Source organism: Thamnophis sirtalis, unplaced genomic scaffold (assembly GCF_051295495.1).
Source record: "Thamnophis sirtalis isolate CommonGarterSnake01/CBP01778 unplaced genomic scaffold, rThaSir2_p1.2 scaffold_1, whole genome shotgun sequence".
Lineage (NCBI taxonomy): Eukaryota > Metazoa > Chordata > Lepidosauria > Squamata > Natricidae > Thamnophis > Thamnophis sirtalis.
In genome coordinates this window covers 149,819,443-149,838,116 of record NW_028261381.1, presented here as the reverse complement: position 1 = coordinate 149,838,116, position 18,674 = coordinate 149,819,443, and the positions used below count along the sequence as shown (strand labels likewise).

The window sequence follows — 18,674 nt, the reverse complement described above, 5'->3', positions numbered from 1 at the left end:
ACAAATAAGCATGTGTGCCATTCATACGTTTTCTTTCTCCAGTTCATGTATAGAATTTCTTGGCTTTTTCTAAAGCCAGCTTGAACCGTTGACATGTCCCTTTCCATGTTGGGTTCTAATCTGTATTGAATATCCTAAACATTTATTTGTGTGCAAAGTTAAAAAGATTGTGTAATATTTTATACATTGTGTTAAGTCTCCTTTCTTTGGTACTTGTATATGAATTGACTTCCAATTTTTGGTCCCTGTCATTCTCCAAATTAGATGGTTAGAAGCTTTGCCTGAAATGGTGAGTTTTCTGGATTAATACATTTTTCAACTACCATATTCTTTGGAGTCTGACGCATCTTTTTCCCTCAAAAAAGAGGCTGAATATCTAGGTGCGTCTTCTAAACTGAATACAGCATTTTTTGCCTCCCGAAATCCCACCCCCTTCACCAAAATGGCCGTGCAGAGCCTTTAGGAGGCTTTCAAAATATTCCTGGGGGCCGGGGAGAGCAGAAATGAGCGAAAATGGGACATTGTTTGCTCAATTATGCCGCCCCCAGCTCCCAGGAGCATTCTATAAGTCTCCTAAAGGCTATGCATGCCCTTTTATTTTGACAAAAAAACATGCCCATTTTTTGCGAAAAACGAACCATTTTTTGCTTGTAGTGGGGCTCCACACCCCAAAAGCATTCTACAAGCCTCCTAAAGGCTATTCATACCCTGTTTTTGAAAAACAACAGGCCTGTTTTGGTGAAAAACGGGCCGTTTTTGGGAGGTCTGCAGAGTGCAAAAACTTTTTTTTTTGCCTCTTCAAAATCTTGGCGCGTCTTATACTCCAGTGCATCTTATACAATGAAAAATACAGTACATTCTCACATTTATATTTTTGACTCTTTTCAGGCTAATAATGGTGCCCATTTCCCATTTTTTATAAGTTTGTGTACATGAACATATTCAGTTGAATTCATACCTATTCCCAAAGGAATGTTATGTTATTATTTTAAAAATGTATCTACAGAGTTATGCAGTTAGCCTCAAAAGAAAAGAAAAACAATAGCAGAATCATAGTGGACAGTTTGTTCATTACTAATATTTCCCTACAATATATAATTATGAAATATTTTTAGAAGCTATTTTAGGGTGCAAAGTGGTGGTAAAACCTAATCATTTTGGATATTTCACCATCTATATTTACATCCAGAATTTTCTTCAGTAAGCAGAGACTGTGATAAATGCTCAGGGGCCTGTTGCCTTGACAGCAGTATAAGCCCAAAATATGTATATTAAATATGTTTCTTATGCAATAGACATACATTGTAAATAAATGTGCATTATGCAGCTCTCAACATCTCTTTTATCCTTTCCGTCTTTATTCTTTTGCAGTGGAATTGTTCAGCGGGACTTGGTTTTTTCACTTCAGCAAACCGAGTGTATGTTGAAACCAGTGGATTCTCCTGAGATGGGAATGAGGACAGAACTCAACAAGAGTGATCTGGAAGATAGCAGCAGCCTCTTTGAGAAACTTAAGAAGGAACCTGATGCATTAGTCTATCTTGCTCCTGCTGCTGGAGATACCATCATTGCATTAGATTTTGACAACGATGGTGTGTGTATATTTAATCAAATATTTAAAGAAAAAGTCTAATTATCCATAAATGCTGACCATTAGAATTTCTTAAAGATGTTCTTGGCATATACAGAATTATAATAAGGCTCTTAATTGGTGACTCAATATTTCTTTTTTTTGATGATGTCTTTTTAAAAAAATTTGTAGAGCCAGATGAACATCAACCGTCTGATGACGTTCCTTTGTATAATGACGTAATGCTCCCCTCATCCAGTGAGAAACTGCAGAATATAAATTTGGCAATGTCCCCACTATCTGCTTCTGAAACAACAAAGCCCCTCTGTAGCAATGCTGATCCAGCACTCAATAGAGAGGTGGTGGCCAAACTGGAACCCAGCACGGAGCCCTTAGATCTTACTTTCTCCAGCCGCCGGACCCAGGATCAACCAGCTACTCCTTCTGATGGAAGCACTAGCCAAAGCTCACCTGAGGTTTGTCTTTTAATAATCTTTTGCAGCTTTCCATTGTTTATGTATTCAATTTTATGCACTATCGACCTTGTATGAGGTCAATTTCTTAGGAAACACCAGAAGAGGATATAGGGAGAAAATAAAAACGGATTGAATCTTTGCTAGTGAACTCTGTGCTGCATGAGAATTCCAATTAAAAACCTTTTATTAGAAATAATAAAACTATTATTTCACATTTTTCTTTTCCAAACAGTGTAGTAACAGTTTTAAATTGTTTTGCTCAGCTAAAGATTAAAACAATTCATTTCCCTCCTTCTTTTGATTTGTTTCTGTTGACAGTTAAGAATTGTTCTGAGATACAGAATTTGCATTTGACCATTTGCTTTTATTAGTATAGCCTTGTTTCCTAAGCCTTAAGAATGTTTTTAAATACAGTTTTAAAATGTGAGGAGCTATGTGCCAAAATGATTGTGTGAGCTTTATTATTCCAATCTATATATCTTTTTGGGCCTCATCCTAATTATAGGAGCTTAGTGATTTAAAATTTCAATGAATAGACCTTTTTTCCATGACATTGGATTCATTATGATAGCGCACTTAAAATTTGGTCTCATTTTACTGAATAAAGTTGCTGATTTTTTTTACAGCCTAATAGTCCTCCAAATGATTATTGCTTCAGCGTGGATAATGAGATGCCAAGTGAGTTCAAGCTGGAATTGGTGGAAAAGCTCTTTGCAATAGACCCAGAATCAAAAAATCCCTTTTCAATGCAGGTGAACATTAATTAAACATTAATTAAAACTTTTGGTTCATTCTATTTTAATATTATACTTTCATGATGTGTTACTTACAGTGCTTGTTGTAATTTTTCAAATACCAAGATAGAATACAAAGTTCATTACTATCTGACTAGATATAGGTGAGTGGATGAGGGAATTGGCAAGATGGGTGGCACACTAGATAGAGAGAGAGAGAGAGAGAGAGAGAGAGAGAGAGAGAGAGAGAGAGAGATGTAATTTAGCTCTGCTGTAACTTCAAGTGGTTGCTGACTGAATTGTCATAAGTCAAAGACCACCTGCAATATACATTTCTGAGGAATCAAAATACCGTATTTTTGGAGTATAAGATGCACCAGAGTATAAGACACACCAAGGTTTTGAAGAGGCAATTTTTTTAAAAAAGCAGGTAGTAGATAGAGGGATAGAGAGACAGAGAAAGAGAGAGAAATACGGTAGGTAGTTAGGTAGATAAAGGGATAGAGAGAGAACTAGAGAAAGAGAGATAAAGAGGAATACAGTAGGTAGGGAGAGAGTGAGTGAGTAGGTAGGTTGGTAGATAGAGGGATAGAGAGAGAGAAATATATATATAGAGAAACAGTAGATAGGTAGGGAGAGAGTAGGTAGGTAGGTATATAGGTAGATAGAGGGGGGGAGAAATACAGAAGGTAGTTAGGGAGAGAGAGAGAGTAGGTAGTTGGGAAGATGTTTCCAGGTCTATTTATCCATGTCCTGGAAAAGGAAATCGCTGACAATCTGCAGCACCTAAGACTTTGTTTCTGCTGGCACAGCACTTGATCAATCTAATTCACATCAATCACTCTTAACTAAAGAGCTTTCCGAAAGGAGGAAAAAAAGTTTTTACACTCTGCAAACCTCTCAAAAATGGCCCGTTTTTTGCAAGAATGGGCCCGTTTTTAAAAAAAAGGTATAAATAGCCCCCGAAAATTATGTTGCTCACCATCTCCATTTCAGTAGCCTTCCCAGCTAAGCCTTTTGGAACCAGGAGGAAAAGGAGGGTTGATAGATTCTTGGAAGCTGACAGGCTTGATAGCAGTTTAATCACAATCCTGTGTCAAATTGTGCAATTATGTCATCATCATCATCATCTTCTTTCAGGAAACAGATTTAGATTTGGAAATGTTGGCACCTTATATCCCCATGGACGATGATTTCCAGTTGCGCACCTTCGACCAGCTTTCTCCACTGGAGGGCAATACTGCAAGTTCTTCTTCTAATGTGACTCCTGTGACAGGGTTTCAGCAAACTCCAATGCAGTCATCGGCCACTGACACGATAAGATCCACGACAATCAAACATGAAACTGCTCCGAAGATGCTTGTAACGCCTGCCCCTATTAATCCAAAAGTACTCACAGATCCTGCTCCCATAATCAGTGCCCCGGCATCACCTTATGCTAAGAATCAAAGTCGGACTTCCTCTCCAGTCAGAACGGGAAAAGGCACAATAGACCCGACAGACCAAATAAGTACAGGAGCACCGGACTTGTTGACAGTCACTTTTGATAACAGGTAAATGGGGTTATCTGTCAGATCTTAAAGGTGATCTATACTCTTAAACACATAAAGGTGAATGAACTTGTGGATTGTATTGCTTGCAGGCACTAGTAAGTTCACTGATCCTCCTTGTTTTTCTTTTAGAATTTGTCTTATTAAAAAATAAGGGCAAACCATTAACGTTTAGGCTGGAAACTATTTCTAGAAAAGTCTTTCTGAGGATCGAGAAAGGCTTTTCTGGAAATAGTTCTCAGCCTAAATGCTGGATAACTGGGGAGGAGATGAATTTATTTTTGTTAAAAAGGTATCTTGCTCTTGGCTGTGACAACTAATTTGTAAACACGGAAATCTCCTCTGATAGAGGTAGTCCTCAGTTAAGGAACCTTATTGGGACAGGAGTTTCCATTGCTAAGTGATGTTGAGATTCTAGACTCTAGAAAGAGTGCAGAGAAGAGCAACAAAGATCATTAGGGGACCAGAGGCTAAAACATATGAAGAACAATTGCGGGAATTGGTAGTCTAGTTTAATGAAAAGAAGGACTAGGGATGACGTGATACCAATGTTCCAGTATCGAGGGGCTGCCACAAAGAAGAGGGGGTCGACCTATTCTCCAAAGCACCTGAAGGCAAGACAAGAAGCAATGGATGGAAACTAATCAAGGAGAGATCCAAGCTAGAACTAAAGAAAAATTTCCTGACAAAACAATTTATCAATAGGACGACTTGCCTCCAGAAGGAAGCTGTGGGTGCACCTACACTGCAGGTTTTTAAGAAGAGATTGGACCACTATGTGTCTGACACAGTATAGGGTTTCCTGCTTTAACAGGGAGTTGGATTCAAAGATTTCCAAGTTCCCTTCCAACTTTGTCATTTTGTTATTCAGTCATTAGGCGACCATACAATTTAGCAACAACACTTCCAGTAATCCTGGTTGTGATCATTAACCAAGAATCTCACACTTCCTCTATGTACTATACTAGGCTATACTTCTGTTTCCCACCCACCTAATTTCCCCCACCTATACCCCTTCGGCTGTCTTGCACTCCACTTTATACTCCTTCTCTGTTGCCTTCACTGTCTTCTTCCCACTTCTGACAAAGTTGCACTTGGCCTGGCCCTTCATGAGCAGCTGCTGGCTGCAAGTACCTCGTCAGCAGTGGGAAAAAGATGGCAAAGGTCGGCAAGGGGGAAATATTGCACAGTAGCATGAGTGCAGAAGGCAGGGCGGCAGGGGCAGTGAATGGAGGGTTGCCAAAAGACAGAGATAGGGGAAAATAGATGTGTGGGGGAGGAGATGGAAGTGCATGCTGAAGTAAAAACAGTTGGGCTGAATTTTGATTATATGACTATGGGGTGCTGTAGCGGCTATCACTTTGGGATACATACATTTCTTCAGCACCATTGTAACTTCAAATGCTTGTTGAATAAATATTTATTAAGTAAGGACCACTTGTAGTCATTTGATGGATATGCCTACTCCTGTTTTTAAATAATCCAAAATGCCATGGGTCACAAAAGTCAGCTATCCTGATATTTATTCTCATTATGCCAGTGTTGCCTTATAGTATAAAATTTTCCCTATTCATACATAAGGAAGCACCTTATCCAAGTTATCAATTAAGTCAAAATGCAGCTGAATTTTGCAACCTAATACTTTAGCCCCATCTGCTAGTTAAAGCTGCTTAATGGGCTTCCCAATAGGTCCAAACCGTTCTTGTTTTAGTCTTGCTATAAGTTGTAAACTTTATTTTCATCTTAGGAGTTCAGAATCTTTTCGGATATTTAGCTTTACATTCTGGAGCACGTCATTCCTGTGAGGCTAAATGGTCTAAAAAACCTACTTCCATATCAAATTAAACATGAATAAAATTGCACTTAGACTAGTATTTTGCTCTGTTTTAATTAATTAGCAATTAATATTGGTCTTCTGATGTAGCTAAGCCAAATTTGATACTGAAAGCACATTTAGTATTTTTTAAATATTGCTGATTGGATGTCTATGGAGATTCTCAGTCATCCAGGTCATGGCTGTCCCAAAGATGTTTTTTCACGAGGCAACTGGACTTTCTCGTTTTTCTTTGAAGACATTTCACTTCTCATCCAAGAAGCTTCTTCAGCTTCGACTGGATGGTGGGGAATGGAAGGATTTATATTCCTTGCAGACAGCTGGTCATTTGCAATCTTTTAGCGAGTCATTAAGGCCACCTTAAGGGAGGTTTATCTGTGTCAGGGTCATCTGAGTGGTGCATAGTGTTGAAAGGACTCTGTTGTAGACTGAAGATAGATGATATTGTATCCCTGGGCCCCCTCTGTTGAGGGAGGGTTGTTCAGTTTTGACATAGATAGCCTCTATGAGTTTGAAAGTCCTAAGTCCACTCCGTCTAGCCCACATAAAATGCACATACATACACCTTGAGCTGAAAATTTCAGTCCTTTTCATTTAAGGATGTCATCAGCAGTGTGTTCCAAGCACAGAAGGACAGTACAATTCCTGGCTGAAAATAATTTTTCACATCTGGCCTAAACCCTGATGAGCTAATATTATTACAAAAGAAAACAGTCTAGATTTTATTCTATAGAATTATTCATAAATTTAGTTTTAATTGATCTGGAAGAGTTGTTAACCCTCTGGCTTTATATTCCACACTAGATCAACTGAAGTGAATGAAGACATCAATCCAAGGATAATAGCTCTTCATAATATTCAGAGGAAACGAAAAATGGAGCAGGACGGCTTGCTTTTCCAGGCAGTAGGAATTGTACGTTTTTTAAGGATTCTCCCCTCCTTTCTTTTAATGTTGGGTATTGCATGTTTAAAAATGTATTTTTCTTGAGTCATCAAGTTGTTATTTCGTAGCAACATTACAATTTTTAGCCCAGAGTTGTCAGGTACATGAAAGGTCTGCTTAGCTCTGCCCTTTAACAATATCCTTTACTACTTACAGCCTCAGAGTTGTAGACTACAACTATGGCCTTGATGCTTCAGAGCTGGGTCTTGTTTTATGGTGGGATAGGGAGACCACCAGAACCTCTAAGGGTGTCGATGTGGAAGAATGCAGGCTGCCTTGTTTTTTATGTTATATCTCATTTGTCACTGATCACAATAGGTTATAAATACACACAAATAGACACTTAGTAGCTTAGTACACTATGGTATTATTTTATTCATAATGTAGTTTTATAATTTAGTTAATTGGCTTTTTCCATTTAGATTTTAAGTATTCTGTTTTTTTGTATTTAGTAATCTGCTATTTTATTTACTTCTACTGATCTTTTAAAATATATTTATGTATTTTAATTTGCACTCTGCAACTTCAAACAACAATCGTATAAAATTCTGATTAGTGATCCTACTACCAGTTCATCCAGGTCAAAAGAGTAGGTTTGCTTTGCAAAGAGGGTATTGTTATACCCTCCCTTCAGAAGATCTGAGACATATGGTTCTGGATCAGGTAACTTTTGATAAGTAGCATTCTTAGAAGATTTTAGGAATACTGAAGCTAGTCCTCAATTTATAATAGTTCACTTAGTGACTGAAGTTATAAAGGCACTGAAAAAGTGAGTTATGACCATTTTTCACATATATGACTGTTGCAGCATCCCCATGGTTAAGTGATGTACATTTGGATAGCAATAGCACTTAGACTTATATACCGCTTCATAGTGCTTTACAGCCCTCTCTAAGCAGTTTACAGAGTCAGCATATTGCCCCCAACAATCTGGGTCCTCATTTTACCGACCTCAGAAGGAAGGAAGGCTGAGTCAACCTTGAGCTTGGTGAGATTCAAACTGCAACATTGCAGGCAGCCAGCAGTTGGCAGAAGTAGCCTGCAGTAATGCATTCTAACCACTGCATTCTAACCACTGCGCCACTGTGGCTCATATGAGAATGCTTGACAACTGACTCATATTTATGACAGTTGCAATGTTCTGCAGTTATGTGAATACCTTTTGCAACCTTCTGACAAGCCAAGTCAATAGAGAAACCAGATTTACTTAACAACCATTATTAATTTAACAACTGCAGTGATTCACTTGGCAAATGTGGCAAGAAAAGTCGTAAAATGAGGCAAAACTCATTTAACAAATTTCTCATTTAGCAACATAAATTTTTAGCTCAATTGTGGTTGTAAGTTGAGGACTATCTGTACTAACTTCAGCAAAGCATTTCACCCATTGCATGCTGACTATGGTTATTTAAGTGTGGGCTATACAAAAAAATTAAGATAATGAGCCAGCAGTGTGACATGGCTGCAAAGAAAACAAGTATTGAAGACTTATGATTACAAATCATAATCAGCAACAATAGTATAGAAATCTTACAAATCATAATCAGCAACAATAGTATACTTCAACTCATGAAAGAAATTATTCTACTCTATTGTTTTGCCAGAACTCACCTTGAATACTGTGTTCATTTCTGAGCAAAATTATTTAAAAATAATTCAGTGAAAGTGAAGCAGATTTGAGAAAGTTAACAAACTTGAACAAGCAACTATAGACAGCCCCAGGAAGAGAAAAAGAAGCTGGATTTGATTAGCTTTAAGAAAAGGCAAGATATAGGACATGGATGTATGGTTTGAATCTACTAGAAAACAGATTTTGCTTGAATGTTAAAGAAAATTGCAAGTGCAATTCATTTATGCAATTAATCCCCTAGAAAAGTAGTAACCTTCCCTTTAAGATGTGTTCTAGATACATCTAGATAGTATCTAGAGCAGGGGTGTTAAACTCAAGGCCTATGGGCTGGATCTGGCCCACGGGGGGGGGGTAGATCTGGCCCACGGGACCACCCTGGAAACAGCAAAGGACCTGCCTGCAGTGCCTCTGCCAGCGAAAATGGAGCTCACAATGGCTGTGCACACACAAGCTCTGTTTTTGCTGGCAGAGGGTTGCAGGAAGCCATCATAGCTGGAAATGGAAGTCAGGAGCCCATTTTGCTGGCAGAGTGCTTGGGCCACCACAGGCACCCATGACACGAGTGACATCAGGCTGGCCACGCCCACCCCAGCCCCTACTCTCCAAGGTCAAACACAACCCCAATGCAGCCCTCAATGAAATCGAGTTTGACATCCCTGATCTAGAGATAGATAGTCCTTGACTTACAACTTACAACATGCCCATTCATGTTGGAAGTTAAGGACTATGTCAAATGAAGTGCATAATTAATAATCTCCCTGTCCCTGCTTTCCTCAATGCCTTCGTTAAACGAATAATAGAGCATGGGGTGATTCGGGTGGGGGAAAATGGGAGGCCTAGTGCAGGCCTAGGCGCACCCAGGATTCCTCCCTGCTATTAGAGATCATGTTCCCTTCAGAATATCTGCTTTTAAATGAGTACATTTTTTTTTCATTTCAGTATTTTTGAGTAGAAGTGCTGGTTACATTTTAAAAAGTGTGTATATATTTTTAAGGGTACACTATTGGCACAACCGGGGCCTCCTGGAACAAATATATCCCTTTGGAAACGTGTAAAAGGATGCAGATCAAATGGACAGAATGAGGTGGCGGAGAAGACTGTAATTTTATTACCATCAGGTTAGTGTCTGTGTAATGCTAACATAATAAAATATGTCAATCCCTTCTCTGTTTCTCATGTAAACACCTTATATTATAAAATATTAAATTAATATTAATAAAAATTGGGAAGGGTATGAAGGCCCAAGCTATTAATATTGGGTTGGCTATTAGAGGAATTCTATTTTAATACGTATATTTAGAAAGGAATGAAATGGACTGGATCATAGGGTAAGGAGAACCTTGATAATGTGAAATTAAAACTAACTAATATCCTTCCATAGGATACCGTATTTTTCAGAGTATAAGACACACCTTCCACCCCTCTAAAAGAGGGTGAAAATTTGGGTGCATCTTATATACTGAATGTAGCCCCACCCACCCACCGGCCCCAACACTTTGGCCTCTGCCTCCCAACAATTTACCTCTTTGTAGCAACAAGGCTTCAATAAGCTATAGCAATCCCTGCAGCCTGTAAGGAGAAATTGAAAGTGAAACTTGCTGTTTGCTCCACATGGCAAATTGATGGGAGGCAGATTTTTTTTTGGGGGGGGGGTAATCAGGCTGTTTGCTGCAAGAAGGTAAGTCAACAACTATAAATGCCTATATTAGACTTATTTTTTAAAGGCTGCTTTATTATTATTCTAGATAACTTAACAAAATGAAGAAGCTTTTTAAAATAAATGCTTGATCTGAAGAGGCCCAGTGCTATTGTTTTAAAAAGTGCTATTCTTTTAAATAGCAGAGAATAACTATACTTTCAGAAAGCACATCAATTTTAACAGCATCTGTACACGTATAGTCTGAAATATAACACTATAAACAGTGTGTATTGCCTGTACTGTTTGTTGCAAGGAGGCAAATTGCTGGGAGGCAGATATTTTTCCCTTGTTTTCTTCCCCAAAATGTAGGCGCGCCTTATACTTCGGAGCGTCTTATACTCCGAAAAATACAGTAATAAAAATGGTAGATAGGACTCTCTTATTACTTAGTTTCTGTCCAGGGGCAGAAAATATAGGATATATTTAGGATATCTTTCCATACGTCCAATAATTCTGTTTTATTTTTAAGGATACTTCACCTTTTATTATTTTCTATGGCCTCCCCAAGATACACAAAGAAAGAACACCACTCAGACCCATAGTCAGCTCCATAGGCTTACCTTTACAGAATCTTGCCAACTTCCTCGCCAAACAACTCCAACCCTGGGCAGAATCCATCACTTTACATGTACAAAACTCACTCCACTTCATAGAAATAACAAAGAAACAAAACCTACAACCCAGCGACCTACTCGTGAGCTTCGATGTCATATCCCTCTTCACCCAAGTGCTTATAAAAGAAGCCTTGACAGCTATCCAGAACAAACACAACCTAAACACATCCTGGATCTGACCAACCACTGCCTAACCAACACATACTTCATCCATAATGGACATAGAAGGAGCACCCATGGTATCACCCCTCTCACTCCTCATTGCAAACTTACACATGGAACATTTTGAAACTAACGCCTTAGATAAATCTGAACACAAACACAAACTCTGGCTTAGATATGTTGATGACACTTTCGTGATTTGGCCACACGGGAACGAAAAACTGGACAACTTCATCACACATCTCAACAGCCTACACCCCAAAATACAATTCACCATAGAAATAGAAGCAAATAACCAACTTCCTTTTCTGGATGTCCTTCTGTTATGGCTCCCTAGGACACACCATCTACCGGAAAAAAACCACACATCAACTGCTACTTAAACACACAATCCCATCACCACCCTGCACAGATCAATTCTGTAGCCAAGACCCTCATCTCCAGAACCAAACGCCTAGCCGACAAAGACCACCTGAAAACTGAATTACACACTCTCACAAACGTATTAATCTCCAATGAGTTCCAAATAAAAACAATTACCAACCTAATCCAAAGGGAGACTCCCCCCCAAAAAACGGAGACACAGAACAGGACAACGGCATCGCCCTCCTCCCTTACATCAAAGGCACCACAGATAAAATCAGCAAACTTCTCCACAAAAACAATATCAAGACAGCCTTCAACACTGCCAACATCTTAAGAAATCCCAAAGACAAAATCCAGCTAGAAAACCAAGGAGTCTACGAAATACCATGCAAAATCTGCCCTGCAACATACATAGGACAAATGAACAGGAGAATAAATGCACACATCGCAGAACACAAGAACGCAGTAAGAAAAAACTTCCTCCCTTTTCCAGCACTTAAAGCTACAGGACATGAAATTAATTTTGAAGGAACCAGGCTAATCTCCAAAACAGAACACTTCAACAAGAGAATAATTATGGAACCTATCGAAATAGAGAAACACCCCCACAACATGAATAAACGTGACGATACCTCCCGCCTACCAGACATCTGGAAACCAGCCCTAGTCAACAAACGAGCCCCACCCACCACCCAGGCCGTTACAACATAAAACAACAATGGATACACAGCCAGCACCAATCAGCACCAATCTACCAATCATGATACAACCACACAATCAATCATTCCACTTACTGAAACAAAGCCAGCACTCCACCCCCCTCCCCAAGATTTATAGAAAGATGGCAGCTTCGATCACACTTTAAGCCCAAAAACCAGCCTAAAGAAGGCGAGTGAGACCTTGCTGAAACATTGTCAAGACAATTTCAATCTTACACGGGAAAAGACCCGAATGCAACAAGACCAGCATACCTACACCCATGAAAATCTACGAAAACAAACTAGCCATAAGGGTATGGCCAGCTAATGAGAGCTAAATAGCTTGAAATAGATCTATACTTGTCTCCCTTTATTTTTCAGCACAAATGCAATACACACACACATTGTACTTTTGCATGTCTATAGGTGACTTACAATAAAATAAATAAAATAGAGTATAAAAAATAAAATGCATATCAGCTGGGCATTATCTAACCAATCATTCACGCAGTCAGGAGAAAGGCTTTGTTCCAGAAAATTGAAAGATTCATTTAGCCTTGTTATCAGATACTCATAGCTAAATTATCTAACAATGACAAGTGACATGTCTATTTATTTGTTCAGTTAGTTGCTCCAGAATGCTGTACAGATAACATTCATTTTCTTTTTCCTTGCAGATATAGCAAGTAAACTTCTAGGGCAGTCAATGGATGAGAAGGGACTTCCACAGCTTACCAGCTATGATTGTGAAGTCAATGCTCCTATACAAGGCAACCGAAACTTGTTACAAGGTGAAGAGTTGTTCAGAGCCCTGGATCAGATCAACTGAGCTTCTCTTCCTGCACCTCCTTCTTCATAATTGTTCTGTTTTCTTGGACATTGGTGATTTACCACCTAAAAGCAGTGTATTTATATTTTCTATATCTGATTTTAGAAGCCTGGATACAAATACTGCGCTAATTCAGTTAGTTTGTATCTGATCCCCTTTCTATTTTGGACAATTTCATACTTCTTTCTTTCTTTCTTTCTTTCTTTCTCTTTCTTTCTTTCTTTCTTTCTTTCTTTCTTTCTTTCTTTCTCTCTCTCTCTCTCTCTCTCTCTCTCTCTCTCTCTCTCTCTCTCTCTCTCTCTCATTAGCTCAGCTAATGAATGCATTTTTGGTACATAAACAGTTCATGTCAGTTAAATTTAGAACATACTCATAATGACAGCTTTGAAGTAGGCACCTTTTCAAAAAGTATTTATTTTTTATTTTGACTAGGTATTTTGTCACTCAAGAATTTTTATCTGATGATACATTGCCGCAATAAATTTGTCTAAGCTTTCTATCATGTGGTTGTAGGCATACTTGAAGGCACATTGTGCTGTTATCTCTAATGTTTGAATAAATTTTTACTTTACCTTTTTTTAAAAAAAAGAAATATTGCATTTGTAGCCAGTCGCACAATCTATTTTCTTATGAAAATAAACAAAATACCAGTAGTCCTCATGCAATATTGTGCGTTTATAAAACTAGTTTTTAATATGAACATTTTTTCTTTTTTGTTTCTCTTTTATGTTAATTACATGTGAAATTATGTAGAAATTTTGGAGTAGTGCTATATTTTTTTTATGTTGTATTTCAAGATGCTCAATACTGAGTTTTAATATTAAAGTTAATACAAGTTGCGTATGTGAGGCTATCAACATCTGGAGACTTTCAGGTTAGGAAAAAAGATTATTGAAGTAGATAATGGGAATCTCATGCAAATATTTGTGGAAATCCTTTTGGATTTTTTAAAATTGGGCTCACTAAATAAGGTTGATCTTCAGACCAGTTGAAAATCATTTGTTTTCCTTTTTTAAGTTATTATTTTTCTGCAAATGAATGAATTCACTGCCACAACATAGCCATTTTAGAAATGGTTTGCCAAAAGACGTCTTTTTCTTTTAAAAAAATGGACATGGTCTTAGGGTCATCTGTGTTTAAAGGCAAGGTGTCTTCTTATAGTTTTCTGGAAGAGGGTTTTGTTTTCATCCTTTGCTTATGAACTTTCTAGAAGCATCAGATTGGGTTGGATGGCCCTTTGGTCTGATCCAGCAGGGCAGCTGCTTGTTATTTACATTAAAAAATTTTCTTTCATTTGAAAAACAATCCATTTTGAATGTTGGAAGTTTTTGACCAGCTCAAAATTCTCCCTAGTTCATAGCTGTGAAAGTACATGCTAATACTAATATACCAACAACACCTTAAATGTTCCCATTACTTTGTTTGGTAGAGGTGATATTTCAGACAAAGTCATATACCTTGTTGCATTTTTAGTAAAGTTACCTAGTTTCATCATTAAGTTGCTTGCTAATAATTCAGTATTTTGGATTTTAAGTATCTTGTTGCTATTAACATCAGACCTGCCCCCCACTCCATTGAACATAGCTTTCAGTAATGCTGAATATACTTTAGAATTTTTTTTTAATTTAGGAAATAAGTCACAAAACATCTTTCTTTCTACATGCTGTACAATAAATTCTACCTACTCATTCTTTTTTTTCTTTTCGTGGTTGGATATGACACTAACTGTATTGTTTTATGACATCAATAAACTATGTGGACCAGGCCTGTAGCAAAAGGTTGTATCTGCAGATGATAGTGAATTTCCAGTGTGTACTGTAATTTTTTTGCTCAGATGTCCAGCAATCATGCCATGAAATTTTTGTTGAGCAGTATTGTAAGGGTGGGTGCTGCAACTCTGATAAGCACATGTTCATCCCAGAATGTTAGAAAAATTCACAAGGCATGCATGATTCTTACAGTGCAATCCTGAACATGTCTACTTCAACAGCATGCTGACAAATATGTGCCCATTCCCACCAGTAGTAGGTTGCCAATTTTTTTACTACCACTTTGGGCGCACTCCCACGCATGCTCATGATGTTTCTGCGCATGTGCAGAAGCGTCCGGGTTGGTGGGAAGAGCCTCATGCTGCCGCTACTACTGGTTTGGCTGAACTGGGCTGAACCAGGAGCAAGCCACCTCTGATTCCTACTCTGAAGCACCTTTTCAGTTTCTTAATTAAGGGGCTGGGGGAGATCATTGTAAAATTTTCAGGTGATAAAGAACTAGAAGGAATGTTTAATGCAGTTAGTCCTTGACTTATAACAGTTCATTTAGTGACCATTCAAAGTTACAACAGCACTGGAAAAGTGACATGATGGTTTTTCACAGTTAAAACCTTTGCAGCATCCCCATGATGATGTGATCAAAATTCAGATGTTTAGCAACTGACTCATAATTATGAAATAAGTCACAAAACATCTTTCTTTCTACATGCTGTACAATAAATTCTACCTACTCATTCTTTTTTTTCTTTTTGTGGTTGGATATGACACTAACTATTGTTTTATGACATCAATAAACTATGTGGACCAGGCCTGTAGCATTGGGGTCATGCACCTTTTGCAACCTTTTGACAAGCAAGTCAAAAGCAAGCCAAAAGAAATCAGATTCACTTAACAACCATGTTACTAACTTATCAACTGTAGTGATTCACTTAACAACTGTGGTAAGAAAGGTCGTAAAATGGGGCAAAACAGAAATGTTGGGCTCAATTATGGTCATAAGTTGAGAACTACCTGTACTGTAGAAAAGAAAGGGAAGATTTTTAAAAAAAATACAAACGAGCCAGTATGAAATTTGACAGGGAAAACTGAAAATTGTTTCTCTGCAGAAAAAAAGGACACATTTTGGGATGGGAAAGTTTTGGATTGAAGTAGTATAAATAAAAATAAAATAACTGGATGTTCTAGTGAAACACAAACTGAACATCAACTAATAGGGTTAGGCAACTGCCAAAAACCCAAAAGCAGTTTTGGAAGTGTATTAACAGGGATTTAGTATCCAGATTATCTGAAGTATTCTATTCTACTTGGTCAGGCCTTATTTAGAGTACTACATTCAGTTTGGTCTATAGTCTAAAAAGGGCATCGATGTGATAATCAAGATAGTGAGGAAGGCAGTAACCATATCCTAAGAGGAAACAGTTAAAGGAACTGGTTATGCTTTGGTTGTGACTGAGAGGAGATAGGATAGCCATCTAAAAGACTGCCAAATAGAGAAGGAAGTAGATTTGTTTTGTCACCCTGGAGGGTAGAACCATAATTGCTATGTTGAAACTACAGGGAAATAGATACAGAATAAGTATTTAGAATAATTTCCTGATGGTAAGAGCTATCAATCAGCATAGGCTGACATATGACATAGCATGGAGAACACTGGAGATCTTTAAACAGGTTGGATAGCCATCTATCTGAATTGTAGAATTTGAAGAAGGCATTGAACACAATGTAGCAGTTAAAAGACATGATGAAAACTCCTTAATCTCACAACACATAAACAGACCCAACCACAGTTTTAACTGGAAACTGAGCATTGTAGACAAATTAAAGCCAAAATGCTAGAGCATTCCTGGAAGCTTGGCATTCAGATCTACCAGCCATCAACAGACACATAGAAATAAATCACATTTACACACCATTCAAATGACAATTTAGAGAACCTAGAAAGGAAACAGAACACATTCTCTTCAATAGCCTACATCCAGATAAGCAGACAATCAAAAAATAATACTCTATTCAAGGGAACTACCAAGGAGAAAACCCATAGCATCAATCCCAGCCCCAACATTGGCAGAGCAAGCTGTTGTATTTAAATGGGGAGCAAACCCCACACTCATTAGCACTGATTACGTTACCTAGTTGGGTAATGAAACATTTGCAACAACCAACCAAGTTCAGAGAGCACCAAGGATTCTAACAGTTCAAACCTGAATTACATGTTCTCTCCTATTGGAAACTGCAAATGTATTTGTGGCCAGAAAACATAGTTAAGTTTTGTTTTGTTTTGTGAGGAATAAACCTAGGGTACTTTGGGTGAAGCAAATTCCATATCCAAATTCTGATATTCATTTTGGATGTGAATATATACACTTTCACAACAGACATTTGCTTGTCTGTAGTGACAGACAAGCAAATGTCTGTCGCACATGTGCACAGAAGTTTCTTTTCCAGTGCACACATGCCCCCTGAGCAGTTGCTCTTCCTGGTTGTGGCACAGCTGGAGGTGCACCCACAAGGTGCTCCCTTTTTGGCAGTTGGTGTCAGCCAGCCGATCAACCAGCCACCTGCACACTCCTTTTTCGGCACTCAGGGCTGAAAAGGTTCGGCATCACTCTCATAGAGGCTACTTTATTTTCCCTGGATAACCCAAGAATAAGGAAGAGGACATGATCCATCTGCTAGGCCTACTGTAGATTGAAGACTGATGCCTCCTGGGTGAGAACCAGAGGAGAATGGGAGTATGTGAATGGGATCCCTCTATCAATTGGTGGGAGCAGCAGGCAATGGTTCCTGTATTAGTATTAGTAAATGTGTGTTGCAATATGTGTGTGTTTTGTAGTGGCCTGGGAATTGGTGGCTAGGTATTCTGGTAATGCTAAGAGATAGTGAAGCTAAGGTGCCTTGGATGCTTGGCTTCCCTGATCAAGCATGGTTGCAGAAGACAGTGGGAGATTTCTGGTTTTAGGAATTGGGGGCTTGAATTTGGGGCTGGGGATGTCATTATGGGAATGTAGGTGAGCCAGAATATTATGGTGGTGCTGAGCCTGGGAACCTGTTATTTCTAGGAAATGCAGGCCTCTTAACTTACACTGGTTTTATGTTTCAGTTCCTTGGTTTCAGCCACAGACATTCAGTGACCCTGACTTTTGGCTGCTGCTGCTTTTAAATATTAACTTGTTTTAAATGTTATCTTACCTTCTGAAAAGAAAGCAGTATACAGTTTGATACAATAAGAATGTCTTACCCTGTATAATTTGTAAACAATATGGAACATATTTCTTTTTGAAATGATTTTATCTAGAAATCCCATCTTTATTTTTAGCGAACTCACAAACCACCAATTAACAGAGAACAGAAGTATTGGTAGCTGTTCAGCATATTCTGCAGCTACTAATCCATATAAATACCTATTCCTCCATTATGCAGTGCTTCGTGGGGAGGGGGACAATGTAATAGGATCCTTGTAGTATGAACAGAAGCTGAATTAGGATGGGGATGGAGGGCAGCCAAATTATAAGACATGCAACTCGGTTCTATATCTTGTCAATCAAATCCAGGAAAAGAAGATGTTTCCCGTCTTGAGTTGAAAATAATAATATGAGATCAAGCTTAAGAACAAATGCATACAAAATCAGAATTGACAATGCAGCAACAAACAGCAAATCCCAACTCTGCGAAGAAGCTGAAGAAACAGTGGACCTTCTAGTTAGCTACTGCAACAGCATGACAAAATAGTAACAATAGTGCATTGGAATATCTGCAAAAAATACCATTTGCCTGCAAGTTACAATTGGTGGGATCACAAA

The 18,674-nt window shown here is 38.4% G+C and overlaps 1 protein-coding gene across 1 annotated transcript in view; it reads left to right on the top strand.

The window, feature by feature from the left end:
* The window catches only part of HIF1A (hypoxia inducible factor 1 subunit alpha), a 54,916-nt gene extending 41,675 nt beyond the window's left edge, over positions 1 to 13,241 (top strand). Inside the window, exons 9-15 of the mRNA XM_087727508.1 lie at positions 1,372 to 1,592; positions 1,763 to 2,046; positions 2,673 to 2,798; positions 3,921 to 4,333; positions 6,969 to 7,077; positions 9,732 to 9,855; positions 12,954 to 13,241. Coding sequence (XP_087583634.1) covers positions 1,372 to 1,592; positions 1,763 to 2,046; positions 2,673 to 2,798; positions 3,921 to 4,333; positions 6,969 to 7,077; positions 9,732 to 9,855; positions 12,954 to 13,105 — 1,429 coding nt within the window. The 3' untranslated portion in view covers positions 13,106 to 13,241. The remainder of the gene's footprint in view (positions 1 to 1,371; positions 1,593 to 1,762; positions 2,047 to 2,672; positions 2,799 to 3,920; positions 4,334 to 6,968; positions 7,078 to 9,731; positions 9,856 to 12,953) is intronic.
* The last annotated feature ends 5,433 nt before the right edge of the window (positions 13,242 to 18,674 follow it).